Source organism: Calypte anna, chromosome 2, assembly GCF_003957555.1.
Source record: "Calypte anna isolate BGI_N300 chromosome 2, bCalAnn1_v1.p, whole genome shotgun sequence".
Classification (NCBI taxonomy): domain Eukaryota; kingdom Metazoa; phylum Chordata; class Aves; order Apodiformes; family Trochilidae; genus Calypte; species Calypte anna.
In genome coordinates this window covers 35480612-35496720 of record NC_044245.1, presented here as the reverse complement: position 1 = coordinate 35496720, position 16109 = coordinate 35480612, and the positions used below count along the sequence as shown (strand labels likewise).

General features: G+C 36.3%; 1 protein-coding gene across 6 annotated transcripts in view; it reads left to right on the top strand.

Annotated features, from left to right (window-relative positions):
- The window catches only part of HACL1 (2-hydroxyacyl-CoA lyase 1), a 20964-nt gene extending 4855 nt beyond the window's left edge, over positions 1–16109 (top strand). For 3 of the 6 annotated variants that reach the window (XM_030445823.1, XM_030445824.1, XM_030445827.1), the window contains 14 exons: positions 1488–1568; positions 4011–4083; positions 4593–4670; positions 5607–5701; positions 6182–6294; positions 7952–8087; positions 9199–9304; positions 10676–10759; positions 11114–11215; positions 11326–11480; positions 12850–13008; positions 13294–13401; positions 13993–14179; positions 14593–16109. In XM_030445823.1, coding sequence (XP_030301683.1) covers positions 1488–1568; positions 4011–4083; positions 4593–4670; positions 5607–5701; positions 6182–6294; positions 7952–8087; positions 9199–9304; positions 10676–10759; positions 11114–11215; positions 11326–11480; positions 12850–13008; positions 13294–13401; positions 13993–14179; positions 14593–14625 — 1510 coding nt within the window. In that variant the 3' untranslated portion in view covers positions 14626–16109. The remainder of the gene's footprint in view (positions 1–1487; positions 1569–4010; positions 4084–4592; positions 4671–5606; positions 5702–6181; positions 6295–7951; positions 8088–9198; positions 9305–10675; positions 10760–11113; positions 11216–11325; positions 11481–12849; positions 13009–13293; positions 13402–13992; positions 14180–14592) is intronic. The other 3 variants (XM_030445825.1, XM_030445828.1, XM_030445826.1) reach the window with 2 other exon arrangements.

The window sequence follows — 16109 nt, the reverse complement described above, 5'->3', positions numbered from 1 at the left end:
ATAAAAGGAGCCTCACCCTGATGGCGATGAGCTCTAGTGGAGCAATGAGGGTGAGGCTTGAGTGGTGCAGCCAGCTAGCACGCAGTTATACAGACACCCCGAGCAATACTGAGGCCGTGGGTTTGAGACTCCTCAGAGCCTCACCCTAAGGGTGATGAGCGCCAGTGGAGCAATGAAGGTAGTGCAGTGAAGCACCTGACCTCTCTGCAGGCATGCTCAGGAGTGAGCTGAGCCTGTGCTTCAAGCCTCACCTTTTATTGGCCCCCTAATCCTGCTCATACGCAGTGGGGGGCCCACCCTAATCAGGCACAGGTGGGCTTAACACAAGCTCATGCCACTCCCTGGGAATTAGTGGCACCTGGTTGCCTCATTTCACTACATGCAGATGTAGGGTGGTTAAAATGGAACACGTATTTTAAAAAAAACTGTCAGTAATGGTTATCAATATTTCTGTTGCTATGATTCAGGGTAGGACCAAGCAGGTTTTAATTTCTGAACAGTTTAACTCTACTGGTAGGAGGGGCAGAAATCATATCACTATTGGTTGTTGCAACTTGGTGAATCTCCTTTACCTTAATGTCATCATCTGGATGTATGATTCAGCAAACAATACCTTATCAATAGAGAGAATCTGCATAACCGTACAGTCTCTCCTGTGCTGTTTCTGGCACAAAATTCTCTTTTTTCTCTTTTCTACTGATTTTGTTCTTAATGTTGTTGGGAAACATTCTGGGGCCTGTGACTTGAGGAGGGCTTCTTTGGTATGCCATACATACTTTTCTAAAGTAAACATCTGGTGTCCACTTGCTCACAATTGCAGACGCAGTGAGGCAGATGATCATTCCTTATTCTGTCTGCAAGCATGGCACCTGTGTTACATAGTTTTGTGGGGTTTGTTCCTTTAAATAATCCCAGGAAGTTAGCAGATTTTTTTTTTTTTCTGATATGTAACAAGAATTCTCAGTGATTGAGAATTGTGATTTTATTTTTTTTTATCATTACCTGAAATAAAAAGTGCCTCTGCTTGAATTACACTATAATAAAATGTTTTGAGTCAGATGCACTTGTTCCTTTATGGGCTTTCTTCATTGGTATCTAGTGCTAAAGTGGAACTCGGAAAACTGCAACTGGCTTCCCAAATTGCATAGAAATGCTGTATAACAAAGTAAATGCAATAAAAGGAGTAAGGAGCTGCATTATGGTGAGCCTGTATATGTTGCAGACCACTGTGCCACTGTGCAGGTGGCACTTAACAACTGTCCACTTGCTTTTTCCATTAAGTTTCTATAGCTAAATGATTTTTGATTTTTCCATCTATTTTTAGTTGTTCATACAAACCCCTTGCCATTCATGCCTTTTGGTGAGATGAGTTAAACTTAATCATTTTATGTTTCAGCATCTTACTAAATGTTGTTGGTGGTTTATTCAGTGTTCTTTGTGTTCACTTTCCTGTTCTTTCTGTCTCATTTTGTTTTGTTTTCCTCTAGACCAGGAGTATGTCTTGTAGTGTCTGGTCCAGGATTTTTACATGCCCTTGGTGGGATGGCAAATGCAACCATAAACTGCTGGTAATTTAACAACATTTCCCTTTTAAAATTCTAATTATTGTTGCTGTTTGTTGCAGCTGTTGAACTCTATAGTATTTTGTATAGGACTTTTTTTGTTTGTTTGTTTATTGTGGATATTGAGAGGGAATTCTTCATTACTAGCCCTAAAAGTAATTTAGGTTCATTTTGTGTATTTGCATGGGAAAAAATCTCCATCACACATATAATGGAAGAAAATCCATCTGTATACTTGGTTGTATGGATACATTTGAAAATTAAGTCAATACTCATCTAGTAATGCTTTATTGATCATGGAGGGTCTAAGAGTTTTTTTCAAATTTAAATCTGCATTGCCTTCAACTGACTGTATTTCATAAGGGAACAAGATGACAACTGGATTGTTAAAATCCATATTTGCTCCCCACGCACACATTTAGAGCAGTAATTAAGTATTGAATTAAATGATGTACAGAGTGATAGCACTTACTCCCACAAGCCTTCTCTGGGATTTGGCAGCTTTAGCTGGTCTGCTATTGAAAGCTGCTCAGAAAGCTGTATGAGGTATTTGGGTAGAAGCTCTGGTGATAAAAAAGTGCATATGATGTGGAGCATTAGATGAGCTGTGGCTGATGGGCAAGGGAAGCTCAATAGTAGGAAAGGTAAGAATTATAGAGATGAGTTACTGACTAAAGTTTTGCTGTCCCCAGGTGACCTGTGGTTTAAAAAAAGGTTCTAGAAAAACCTTGCTTTTGAACAGTCATGGATTTGATTATAAGAAAGAAACATTTGTGGCACTTGCTTATGGATTTGCAGGAGGCATTTCCATTTTCTCATAAAGGGAGTTTTGTCTGAGATGAGCTCAGCCTTGCATAAACCTGTGCTCTTGGCAAAAAGGTGAAGGAGATGATTTATCTAGTTTGGCAGAGTATTTGACAATTTAGTAAGAAGGCTGACTTCCAAAGACAAAGTCTTTGGCCACTTTTTTTTCAATGGAGAATGAATGTCACTGCAGTAGCTCAAGAAAAGGGAAGGACCTGAAAAGACAGTACACAATGAGGGGTTTGGTTGCACTGATTAAATACAGCTTGCTGTGAAAAGTTGGTTTTCATAAGTGTAGAGTGTTGTCTTTATTATATTTCAGTATGGGGAAGTAGTAGTTATTTCATTCAATGAAACATTTAAATAAATTTTAAAATGGTAAGTGAAAGGAAGGCAAGTGAAACAGGCTGGCTAATTCTGGGTCATTATAATCGTTTTGCTGAGGGAAGAGAATCAGCAGAATAAAATATCTAGTCTATACTCCAAATGGATTTTCCATAAGGATTTTTCATAGTGGTAAGATACAGCCTGAAGTTCTCATCTCACTGTGTCAGGGGTTTATAACTGAGATTTTTGATTTGTGGCAGAGGAATGGCCTGCTTATGAAGTAGATCTACAAACATATTTCCGTAAATTTTATGAGTAATTAGATTTACCATTATGCATTGAGAACACTATAAATGTTTCAAATTATCTGAAGATAAAATTGTTTAGGAAAGAAGGTTAGAAAGCTATTGACCCAGTATTTCTGTGGTCATGCATAGTTTACTGTGCATGAATGAGCAGATTATTAAGTAAGCTTTCTCAAGTTAGCATTTAACATTTTAAGGAGTTTGAGTTTGACCTGCAAACAGAATAAAAGGCCAATAATCATTCACAATGGGAAAGTAATTTATTGCATTTTGTGGAAATTACAATCAAAATGTGTTGCTGTGGAATGTAAACCAGTGCTGCTTTTCTGAAATAGCCACAAACTAATTTAAGAACTTGTAGACATCTTAAATTTTTGTTTGTCTCTTTGGTGTCTGTTTTTTTGGGTTCTGTTTTGGTTTGTGTTTTTATATAGACTAAAAACTGAATGCAGGGAGAAGTGTTGTCAGATACTCTGCTAATTTCTGCTGTGTTCCAAACTGTCTGCAAAGAAAATCTGTTCCCTCTGAAAGGATTGTTTCCTACTGTGGTTCTTAGCTCTAGTATTTGTGCACATTACAATGCCTCTTATGAACAAAGATCTCAGTACTCTTTAGATTAGCTGTTGCAATTCCTCTCAAAACATCTTGTCACCCATCTTATCAAACTTTAATGAAAATTGCTAGCAATATGACTTGGTTTTCAAGTTTATGTGCTAGATGTGGCTCATAGATAGACCCATACTGTCCTAAGACTAGTGACCCAGAGATTGGTAGGAGGTCTACCAGCTGATACTTAATGATGCACTCCTCTAGTGTGCTGGTCTCTTTCTGTTCTTGTTGAGATCTGTGGATGCTGTAGGTACTAAACATTCCAAGAGCAGTGGCATTTGAGCATCATGAGAGTTTACTGTTGTGATTGCAGCTTTAAAAATATATGCAAGTTTAACGTGGGTTTTGTTGTTTTTGTGTGTGTGTTTTGTTTTGTTGTGGTTTTTTTAATATGCTTTTCTAGGCCTTTGATTGTTATTGGAGGCTCTTCTGACAGAAATCAGGAAACCATGGGTGCTTTCCAAGAATTCCCCCAGGTACACAGACATATAACTTTGTACAAAAATTTTTTTCATTAATTAATTGGTGTTTCTTCGTTTGTGTAACATTTAACAATCAGAGTGACGTTTCCTAGCATCTTGTATTGCTGTTGATTTGCTCCATCTACTGGTGTAAGCTTGTCATTGCGGAAATACAGCAAATTATCTGGAATGTCTTTGTCAGCAGTTAGAACTTATGCTCTACTTTAGGTTCCCAGCTGGTATAAGCTACTGTTGTCTGACTTTTCTGAGATGAAAGAATACAAAATAAACTTTCCAAGAGATGCACAACCACTTTGTGGAAAAAGATACCTAAGTGCTCAGTGAAGTTAATCTGGCTTTGACAGTTTCCACCAGCTGAGGAGTTGCATTTTTCTTATGTGGGAGTTCTCAACTTACTGGTTTCCATTTGGCTTTTTTTTTCCCATTTTAGTCATGTTAAAATGAGATGGAAATGAGCAAATCACTTTGATAAATCAATGTAATGGTTATATGCATTTATTCAGGTTGAAGCTGGTAGGCTCTACAACAAACTGTCTGTCCGTCCAAGCAGCCTAGAAGTTATTCCTGCTGTTATTGAGAAGGTATGGAAAAATAATCTATAAGCAACAGGACATGGAGTAACTTTGTCCTACTGTATGAGCCCTGAGGGTTTAATTTCTTGTATAACTGTTACTATAAATAGTTTGATCCTGCAGGTGATGGTTGATTCCGTAAATTAACAACCAGGGAGATTTTTCCTGTGAACAGGAACAGGTTAAAAATAGATTCTGGTCCAGTCTGATGCTTACTCATCCCTGCCATGTGTTTTGTTAGCTTCAGTAAGAGGTGGAAAAATTTTATGAAAGAAATGCTTTTGGAGAGAGGTATAGTAACTAGATATGTAGAACTACAAACTTCAGCTCTTTCACTACTTTCACTTTGTGAACCATATTTGGGGGGGTAGCAATGGAGATGGTTGTCTATGGATTTTGGACTTGGTTGTTGTTTTGGTGGGTTTTTTTGAGACTGAGACAAAGCACATCCTTATCTCAGTGTTGCAGAGAGCTTTACAGAAGTAGCAACCCCAGCTATGTCAGCAATACTGTTTCCAGAAGTGCAAATTCAGCAGAGCACATACCTGTAATAGAATAACTGGAATCAAAAGTAATAGAAAATAGAAGCCTGGGTTGTCTTAGTTTTTCTCTGTGCTGCTATAAATAGAATTCACTATGAAAGTTTAATTTTGTATTTCCAAACACTAAAGGTAATAATGCAGTTGTCTCATTGCAAATTAAACAAAAAAAATTGTCATCTAAGACTGTGCATCTACTGAAAGCCTTCAGCTGGCATATAGGGGAAAATGTGAATAGTTATCAGAACTTCAATTTATTAGTATAAATCAAGAGGGGCTTTCCCTGTGATTGTTCAGCAATATGAAACTGTGTTCCTTCTCTGCTCAGAGAAGGGTTTTCTTGGGTTTTGCACACAAGGATTTAAAAAATCCTTTTAAGCAGTGGTTTAACATTATCTGTTTCTAGGCTGTAAGAACCAGCATATATGGTCGTCCAGGTGCCTGCTATATTGACATCCCAGGGGATTTTGTGAATCTTCAGGTGAATAAGAGCTCTGTCAAGTGCGTAAAGATTATATTAATTATTTTTCAAGAAAATGAATAAAAAATTTTCAAATTCCTTTTTTATTTTCTCAAAACAAGAAAAATACCAACAAACAATAGATAAAATAATTTCTCACAAGGTTTAAATGATACTAAAAATCCAGGCTCTAAATGTAACATTTGATCATAGCGGATTGTTATTATGATGTTAGAGATTATAGTTTTCAATGCAATGTGCAAAAAGGAATGAATTAATATGATGGTAATACAGTGATGTAACTTCGTAAGTCTCTGGAACAACACTACCTTTAATGGTAAAGAAACATGCAAAGAAAATTTCGAAGCCTGTTTAAAAAAAAAAAAGGTCCTGTTCTGATAAATGCTCTAAGTAATGTGGTGTGTAGCAGCTGCTCTTTTAAGCTAAATAATAGGTTTTCTGTTTCACAGTTTCTTGTGTTGAAGTTTTTAAGAGCCTCTCTTGTTTTGCTTGACTTTCAGGTACATGGAATGTTGTCTGCCACCTCCTGTCAGCACAGCTGAACAATCTGCTGTATCCAAAGCACTCTGTATCATTGCTCATTCCAAGCAGCCTCTGCTGATCATTGGCAAAGGTAGCATGCTTTGATGTGACTTGGAAATGGAGAAGTTCTGGACAAGAACAAAGGCCAAAGTGAATCTGTTCTGGGTTTAGGATGTTTATATTCTTTTGTGTAACTGTTGAGTTTTTCATCTTAAGATAAAATAAAAGTTTAAGTAGAAAAATATTGGATAACCACTGCCTTAAGCCTAGAGCCAATAGCAGGGGATTACTTCTGAAATTCCAAACAAACTCTGTTAGAATACAGAAGTGATACTCTGTGTTTGATGCTCCAGCATATGCAGCAAAAATAAGAATAAACAAAGGTCAGTTTTCCATTTCGACTTACTGAAAGTGCCAGCCTACCTGTGTGGAGACATGAAGCAACATGGCAAGTTATTGCTGTTACTGCTTTTTTACAGACTTTGTTGTACTTTGTATTTCATTCCAGAAGCACAGGGGTCCCTAAAGATACAGGATAATTACCCTCTGTGGTAGTTTGCTTATTTTGTCCCTCACTGTGGAATGTTAGTCACTGTACTGGCGTTTCTGTTGAGAAAACAGGTCTGCTAGGAACAGAATTGAATCATAGAATCATGGAATGTCAGGTTGGAAAGGACCTCAAAGATCATCTGGGGTAACTCTTTTAATATTGTTTATATGATACGTCTCAGTACCCCATCAAACTGAGACTTAATACTTTGTCTGAAGTGGGGGAATCCACCACTTTCCTTGGGACACTATTCCAATGTTTGATTGTCCTCATAAAATAGCCAACTTGTTTCACTCGGGCTGCTTTCCTCTACATGTGGGTTCTGTGTTTAATTAGTCAGGGATTGAAATGATTGATATGAGTTGCATCTTACTGATTAGGTAATGAAATAGTAGACAAAAGGTAGATCAGGGGGGTTGTGTATTTTTCCTCTCTCTGGCTTGATATAACATGTACCAAAGGGTGTTCTTTGAAAGTGAAAGGTAGAAAATAAAAAAATTTATAGTATTATGTTTTGTTGATGTCAGCAATTGAGAATCTACTTAACAAATGTGTCTGAACTTTTTACTACATATTGTTGTTAGAAGAATTTTTGGAAGAAATACCAGTCAGTTATTCTAGATTGCCTGGGCAACCTTAACTCAGCAGCCTTGTACAGAAGCTAGTGTGACGTTAAATGTATGCGCAAACACATAACTTTACAAAATCCTTCTTGAGCTTCTCTTTTTTTCATTAAAAGCTTACAGTAGATCTGTTAGGGCAGGTGTTTACAGAGCATGAGTTACAGTGATATTGGCAGGGGGTGGGGGCAAGTTAAAAATGACAGGAAACAACACACACAGTTCATCTCCTGTTGCTCTTGCAGAAGTCTCTGTCTCATAATACTGAACTTCACCCACTCAAAATTGTCGTTTTAGATAAACAAAATCTACTGTTTTTCCCTGCACTGCTTTACAGAAATAGCTATATAGTTCAGCTGAACTCTTAAAAAAATGTTTGTCAAAAATATGGGAAGTTTTAAGCCAAATACTTGTAGTTTGGCATGTTATGTTCTAAATTCTTCAGAATATAAAATAATAAGCAGCTTGCATAATGGGAACTAATATTCTTTCTGCCAATAACATAATCAGGTTAATTGAAGTTCAAGCAAATACAGCACATGTCTGTAGTATTAAGCAGTCTCTTTCATTTCACTTAGGTGCTGCTTATTCACATGCTGAAAACAACATCAGAAAGTTGGTGGACCTGTGTGGACTGCCTTTTCTGCCTACACCAATGGCAAAAGGAGTTGTTCCTGATGACCATCCAAATTGTGTAGCTGCAGCAAGATCAACGTAAATATAAAGCAAGGCTTCTAATACTAACATCTGAGAAAACAACTAGGATTTAAGGTGGTCTACAGATGTCAGGGGAGACAAAATGCATACAATAAAAATCTTTGAACCACATTTTGCACCTCGCTTTAGAGCACTGAAGATCTTGGAAAGAAATGACAGATGTAGGTGGATCACTTCTGTCAATGTATAGAATGCTGGCCAGGAAGACACTGTGAAAGATGATATTCTGTAACTGAAACCTAGGGCAAGTAGATGTATCAATGTTGTTAGTATGTATTCCTAAGGTAAAAGGAAATTGGTGAACAGTTTATGTTAAGCATTGAACTTAGTGCACTCCAAAAACTACTAGCTTTTTATTTTAACACCAGAAATAGAAGCTTAAGATGTGCACATTGCATTGGAAGTTTTGTTGTCTCTGCATGCTGTTTGCAATCACCATCACTGAATTACAGTTTATTTAAAAAGAAAAATAAGGTATTTAAAGCTACACTGAAGGGCTGTGTTTAACTTATAAAAGCTCTTTTTTGCCTTTGGCAGGATTAATGTGAACGAACTGTAGGAACTGTCCTAGACAAAAATATGCACAGACAGCTTGTAGATGGAGCTTTTACATACTTGGAGATTAAAATATTGTATGTTGTTGAGCATCTTAGCTTTATCACTATTAAGCATGCAGCTGGGAAAGATAGAGAATAAAAGAATATACCAAACATTGTACCCAGCTGAAAGGAAATTAACAGGTGTCTAAACTGAGAGATCCACAGCAATCTGAATTTGTTGTCAGTATCACAGTAGTGAGTCTTTTGCTTTAACCTCAGTGTTGTTATAGCATCTTGGTAGCCTCCTAGTGTAGTGATTCCTTTCCCAAACACAGTGTATTAGGAAAATAGTAATTAATTTTCTTCTTGTGTTACTAAACTCAAGAATGGCTTGGTGATTTGCTGTGAAAAAGGATAATCAGTTTGGGGGCTAAGAAAGCAGCTTAGAGAAAGGAAAGGATGATATTCTGGTGTTTTCCATTGTGGTTAGGATTACTTCTAATTTTGAAAACACTAATTAATGTAATAATAATTCCTCTTTATCCATTTCTCTTATGTCCCTTTATTAGAGCATTACAGCATGCTGATGTAATCATCTTGCTTGGTGCAAGGTTGAACTGGATTTTGCATTTTGGTCTTCCACCAAGGTTTCGACAAGATGTAAAGGTTATTCAGGTAAACAGGAAAATTATTCTCACTTGAAGAAAATCCACTTTGTTCTAGCACTGCTTAGAACAAGTGTAAATTATTTTGGTAGTGTAATTCATGTACCTTATAATGTCCTATGGACAATGAATTACAGTGCATATAGTTACTGTAATTTGTCAGAAATAGTCCTGATTTCTTTAATTACTTATTTTACTTATTTTTCCTAAAAATAGTTACAACGTTTTTCTAGCTGTCAAGGAATTGGTGCTGCTGCAATGAGGACAGACATTTCTATGTAGCTGACTAATAAAGGATTAGACTCATGATACTTGTATGATTTGGAGTTTACACAATTGAAAGGAAATTGCCTTGAAATTGTGAAGCCTTTCATACTGTAACTGCTTTCTGCTGGATTTTTTTAACAAAGAATTACTTCCAGATTGAGTCATTGATTATAAAAGCTCACTCACTGGGAATGTTATTAAGAAAATAGAAAAAAAGGCTGTTTAACTACAAAATATATTTGGTGATCTGCTATCTTGTGGAAAGATTGTAAAATTGTTTATATCCTTATAAATCTTATAAAAGATTTTAATCTTTTCCCTTTGTCAGTGATTGAAGAGTAGTAGTTGATTCAATGTTCTGTCTGTCCTGCCTTTAGTGACCTGGGGCATAATCTCAGCTTTCAAATTTTGTATCTTATCCAGAGGAATAACATAATTTTTAAGTTAGGATTCCTTTTGGCTTATATAATAATTCATCTTTTGTGTTTCCTTTTTCTAAAGAACATCAAGAAAATTATTTTTTCTGTCTTAAGAGTTGTACTTTCACTGTCAAGGATTAGTATTAAAATACTAATTCACTTCACAGTCTATGTGATCTGGTTAGCATTCCGTGTAACTTTAGAGGTCTCATACATCACTGATTAAGAAAGTGGGGAAGTTCCTTCAATGTTTTTAATTTATTCCTCAGTTTCTTCATACTAGTCAAATTCTTACTGCCAAGGAATGCACACAAATATTTCTCAGTAAGAGAATTTATGACTGTGTATAGGCTTTAAGGGTGTACCTAAGCCTAGATTTTTAGTTCTTGTATGATTGCCACTAAAATCACCACCTTCTCCTTAATATTCTACTAATGTACTATACTGTCTGTAAAAGCTTTAAAGGAGCAAACAGTCAATGTTAAAGATGTGATTTTTTAATAAAACAGGTATGTACTCTAGGATTTTACTCTGAATAAAGCATTTCTTAATGTCATTTCAATGAAAGGCAAAGGAAGTTATGTGTACAGCCAGAACAAGATCTGAAGACGTTGCTAGACAAGGTTCCTCACTTAAACTGAAAAAAATTCTTTAATATCTTTGAGTTAATGGTAGTCTTTGTTTTTGAAATCCAGATTGATATTTGTGCAGAGGAGCTGGGGAATAACGTGAGGCCAGCTGCAACTTTGTTTGGTGACATAAACGCCGTGACACAGCAGGTAATGTCATATCAGATATTCTCCTATTTTGACCTTTTTTTGTTTGTTTGTTTATATAAAGTGAATTACCAGTTATAAACACAACCAAACAAAAAATCCAAACAAAATAGAAAAGAAACAAAAAAACCCCCCAAACCCACCAACCTGTTGAAGGAAAACCATTTTTCAGGCAATGTTATTCCTGCTGTGCATCCAGTCTATTCCCAAACTAAAAGCTGAAGATTCTGATTAGTGTTACTGTGATTGTGCTGGGAACTTTCTTGGTAGTGTTATGCTCGTGATGGTGTTTTTTTAATTTGGTTTGTTTTTTAATATTTTGAAAGAAATCTCGGTAACATTTCAATGTTTTTCCAGCTCTTGGAAGAATTTGGCAAAAGACCATTGAAATACCCTTCTAATTCAGAGTGGTGGAAACAGCTAAGAGAGAAAATTGTGAGCAATGAGGAAAGATCGAAGGTAGTGTTTCTGTTAAAGAGGTTTCTCACCTTACCAGGTACCAATGATAGCCAAGTTCTGCTCTGTATTACAGATTCTATGCATAGTTATTGATATCTCTTATTTTTAAGGGATTAGCATTACAGAAAACCCTGCCCATGAATTATTACACAGTCTTCCATCACATCAGAGAACTTATACCCAAAGACTGCATCATAGTAAGTGAGGGAGCAAACACCATGGATATTGGACGAACTATGCTTCCAAATTACTATCCCCGTCAAAGGTGTGGTATTTTCTTTCTTGTGCTGACTCAGCAGGCTAGATCTAGCTATGAATGTTTTCACTTAGCTGAGATGTGTGGTAATACAAAATGTTTATAATCCTTTTTTTAAAGTTCTAAATAAAAAAATACAAGTTTAGTATTCTGGGAGAGGGGTTAAGGGAAGCTTTCCACTCATGTACTGATACCCTGTCTCTGCAACTTGTCTGTGTGCTCTGCAGCCAAATGGTGATAGCTTTTCACTCTTTTGAGGAAAGCAAGTGATGAGCATCTTGTTGGAATTCCCTGATCTGGATGTTTATTTTTTGTGCTGGGGTCTGTGGTAAATTACGACTTAAAATAAAAGCAATCATTGGAATTCTCACATTGAAAAGAATTAATATGAAGAGTTTTTCTTTGAAATACACTTAAAAATAGAGGAAAGTTATAAAGATTCAACTAATTTTTCAATATTATTAAAAAATGGGATTTCATTATATATCCCACACACTTTCATGTAAACTTGCATGCCTAAAATGTAGGTAATGAAATTTGGTAGTGTTTGTATGTCACTTCAAGTGTATTGTCTTGTTTTTATATAAGAAGGATTTAAGCACTGTTTCTTGAAAGTGAGGAGAGAAGAAGCAAGTTCTTGTGAAAGCAGCACTGAAGCCCTAAATGAACCTAAATACTTCTTCATAAACAAGCAAAAAACCCCCAACCAAATAAACAAAAAAATCCATACTTCCAGTAAAGTTGGGTAAAGAGTTTGCATCTTCTGCCCATGTTTAAAATAAGAACATAATAATGTCAATGGTAGTCTTTTCAAATTGTATTGTGTATCTGAAAGCAAATTTGAAAAGTTAACCCTAGAATAATCTAGTTCTTTAGGTATTTCTGTATCCATTATGAGCTTCTGAGTGAAATGATCTAACTTAATTATGGCTCTCAATTTGATTTCAAAAGTTGAACAGAAGACTCAAGTTGGAATGGCAGTATTTCACTGATGGCTTTCAGACTTCTGCTTATATTTTGAGGAGTTAAATATGGGAAGATTTCTTGTAGTCTATCTGTACAGTAATGGAATGGTTTTGAAATATTGTTACTATGCCAGATAAAAGCATACAAGAATAGTTCTATATTGTGCAACTAGTGCATAAGGCTTCTTAATATTAATTAGAGTTTCAGTATGTTTATATCACTTCAAACTTTTGTAGTCTTATCAAATGTTTGTAATAGTTTATACCTTTGGCATCTCTTTACACCAGTTGTTTATGAAATGGTATTTTAATACTATATGGCACATTATTAAAAATAAACATAAGTTACCCTGGATTAGCTGAAAAGTTTGAGTAGAGATAATAGGATAGTAATTCTGCCTTCTCCCCTTTAGGCTTGATGCAGGTACCTTTGGAACAATGGGAGTTGGGTTGGGTTTCGCTATAGCAGCTGCAATGGTGGCTAAAGACAGAACTCCTGAAAAGCGCATCATCTGCATAGAGGGAGACAGTGCTTTTGGATTTTCTGGGATGGAGGTGGAAACTATTTGCAGGTAATTGATTTTTGCTCAAGAAGAATCTCTTCATATATTGCCAGGACCAATGCAACTACAAGGCCAAGGATGCTCTTAAGAATGTATGAAACCAAACCAAAAAATATACATAGTAGTTTTTATGCTGTTGTGACTCAATGTGTTACTGGTGATGAGTAGATGATGTTTCAGGTAGAAGTGATTTTTTAAAATTATTTTTTTCCTTTTAGGGAAAAGTAACATTTATAACACGTCACAAAAGGTGCAAGCATTTCAGAATTCTTCCTTGTGTATTTTTTTTTGTAGACACAACTTGCCAATCCTGATTATTGTGGTAAACAACAATGGGATTTACACTGGTTTGGATGCAGATGCTTGGAAGGAGATGTTAAAGTTTGGAGATCCTGCTACATGGTGAGCATCTTCAAAGTATGTCCTGTTAATTCAGAAAGAAGTGAACAAAATGCTCACGTTCTTCATCTCTAAAGCTTTGTGATCCAGATTGAAACTTTTCATGAAGTGAACATAGTTCTAGGCTAAGTTCTTATAAATAAGAATCAGTTTTATGAAAAACAAGCAACCAACCTAATTCAAGACTATTGTGTATACAGCAGTGCTGCAGAGAGATGACTACTGGTTGTCTCAGGTTCCTGCAGCAGTTGAGGCCACACAGTACAGAATTCATAGTGGGCTAACATCCAAAATTGTGATAGTCTCCAGAATTTTTTGAAGCTTGTGTTCAGAGTTTACACAGGGCTTCTGCTTCTGCAGCTGAGATGTTTGTACCAAGAGAACTAGGCTCTGTTCCAAAAGATGAAAATTAGTATGCTACCCTATAAACATAGCTGAAGTGGTAAAGGAAACACAGTTCTTCTAGCCCAGAGGAATTCATCAGGCTAGCACAATTATAATCATCTTCTACTTTAAAATCAGCAGTGAAGTAATTAAATTGGTCAGTGGCGATTCTTCATGGCAATTCTTCAGAGGTTTTTCACTTTGTTACAGTGTACCTCCTGTTTCTCTTCTGCCAAATTCACACTATGAGAAAATTATGTCTGCATTTGGAGGTAAAGGATACTTTGTTAAAACACCGGAAGAATTGCAGAATGCTCTGAGAGCAAGCTTGGCTGACAAGCAAACACCTTCTCTCGTAAATGTAATGATTGATCCACAGTCTGAGAGAAAGAAGCAGGTATGTATAAATTCTTTTTTTGTGCAGCCTTCATATTGACAAGCCTTTGAAATGCTCAGGAAGGAGCACTGAAAATGTAGAGAAAGTAGAAAGAGCTGCAAGTCAGAGAGATTGTCTTTAGATTTGGGAGATAGGAGAAATGGGCATTTCTACTCTGTGCCATCTTCTTTCATTGTTTTTTGTTTGTTTTTATTGTTTTTATTTTTTCCTGTTGGCTATTAGTAATGTCTTTAATGACTGTTTCCAGAATTTACAGTTGTGCCTTTCCATTCCCAACAAAATGAAATAAAGTGGTTTGGGGGAGTCCTGATTTCCTGTAGATTTCCTCTGGCAGTTAATACATATTTATATTCTATTCCTTCTGCTTGTCCATTCTGATATGAGGCTTTATTCTATTTTTTTTGTGCTTCCAGGAATTTCACTGGCTGACTCGTTCTAACCTGTAGCAGATGATGAAGATAATGGACCTTAATTCAGGATGATGCATTAAGCAAAACTAAATTGGTTTCCAGAAATGGGACCAGTACAACTCTCTTTTACATAAGCATTGGAACAGAGTGGGATTTTAGAACTGCTATTAGAGGAATCTTTAAATGCTGAAATTAAGTAATTGTAAGATGAACAAGACATTTATGAATGTATACCAGGCCTTGTAGCAGATTGTACAGTAGCACTGATGATAAAATGGCATACTTTTTCTTTTACTCAAAGTCATAATCACGAAGATTTGTGAATTAAAATCTTGGGTGTTCTGCATGAAAGGAATAAGCTGAGGGTTTTATACTGACAGAAACATGGAAGTCTTTTGAAGTCTTCAATCATAGTAACTTCATTTTTAACTGACCATCGCACCAGCATTGTGTGGTTGTTAAAGACTTGTTCAAGTCCTGTAAGGACCAAAATGAAGAATCTTGTGAAAAAGTGCTGATTTGCCTCATGCATTGAAGCCCCCACTGGATTCATAGTCACTTCATGATTTTACAGGCTGTTTTTCAGCCTCTACAGCAGATAGAAGTAGTGTATTAAAGATGTAGACTTAAGGACTGAGTTCCCATCTACTACATTTGTTTTTGTTAACTGGGTCTTAACAGTGTTTTCAGGGAAAAAAAATCATGCATTTTCTGCTTGAAGCATTTCTTTTTGCAAAGACAGTATCATTCCCATACGCTGAAAACAGGACTGGATTTATTAGTGATATTTCCAAGGTTAATAGATCATAAATTTTTCTAATGGGAAGCATTTAAAAAACCCACACTACTAACAACAGAAAGAGACCAAAATAAAAAAACTCACTTAAAGAAACAGGCTGGAGCTGAATGCTCAGTTTGGCTGCCATCACAAAGCAACCACTGCCATTCAGTTCTTTGTACAATGTACTCACTGTATAGAAACTCAGTGCCCAACTTGCACTGATTGTGATGCTCAGCTAACTTTTAAAGAGAATAATTGGTCTCCCTGAGGTTCTCTATTTCATCTCTTGTTGCAGCTGACAATCTTAGAGCTCAGACTGTAAGTGATGTAGCTTTTTCTCTGCTTTTATCATGGCTGACAGAAACTACTATTCAGTGTACTACTGGCTCTGATTTTGTGTTATTGTCTATTACTCCATTGACATTAAGTGTTTGTTAACTTTTGGAATGCACTTGTATGGCCCAAGTAACAGAATCTTGTCCTACAGTTAAGTTTGTTGCAAAAAATCTTGGCTTGTTAGTTCTTGCAGTTCAGTCCTGCTCTGCCAGGAGTCCATGGGTTACTGCTAGGCAGAGGAATGTCTGCACACTGGTGCAGAAAGATAGTACCTGGCATGAGCAAGAAGAGCACCAGAGTCTGACTAGAGATACCACTACTTGTTATGTTTGTTGTGGGAATAGCCACGTAGCACTGGGAGTGATTAAGTCAAGAAAGGTAATGTCCTTAGGAGGCCTGAGTG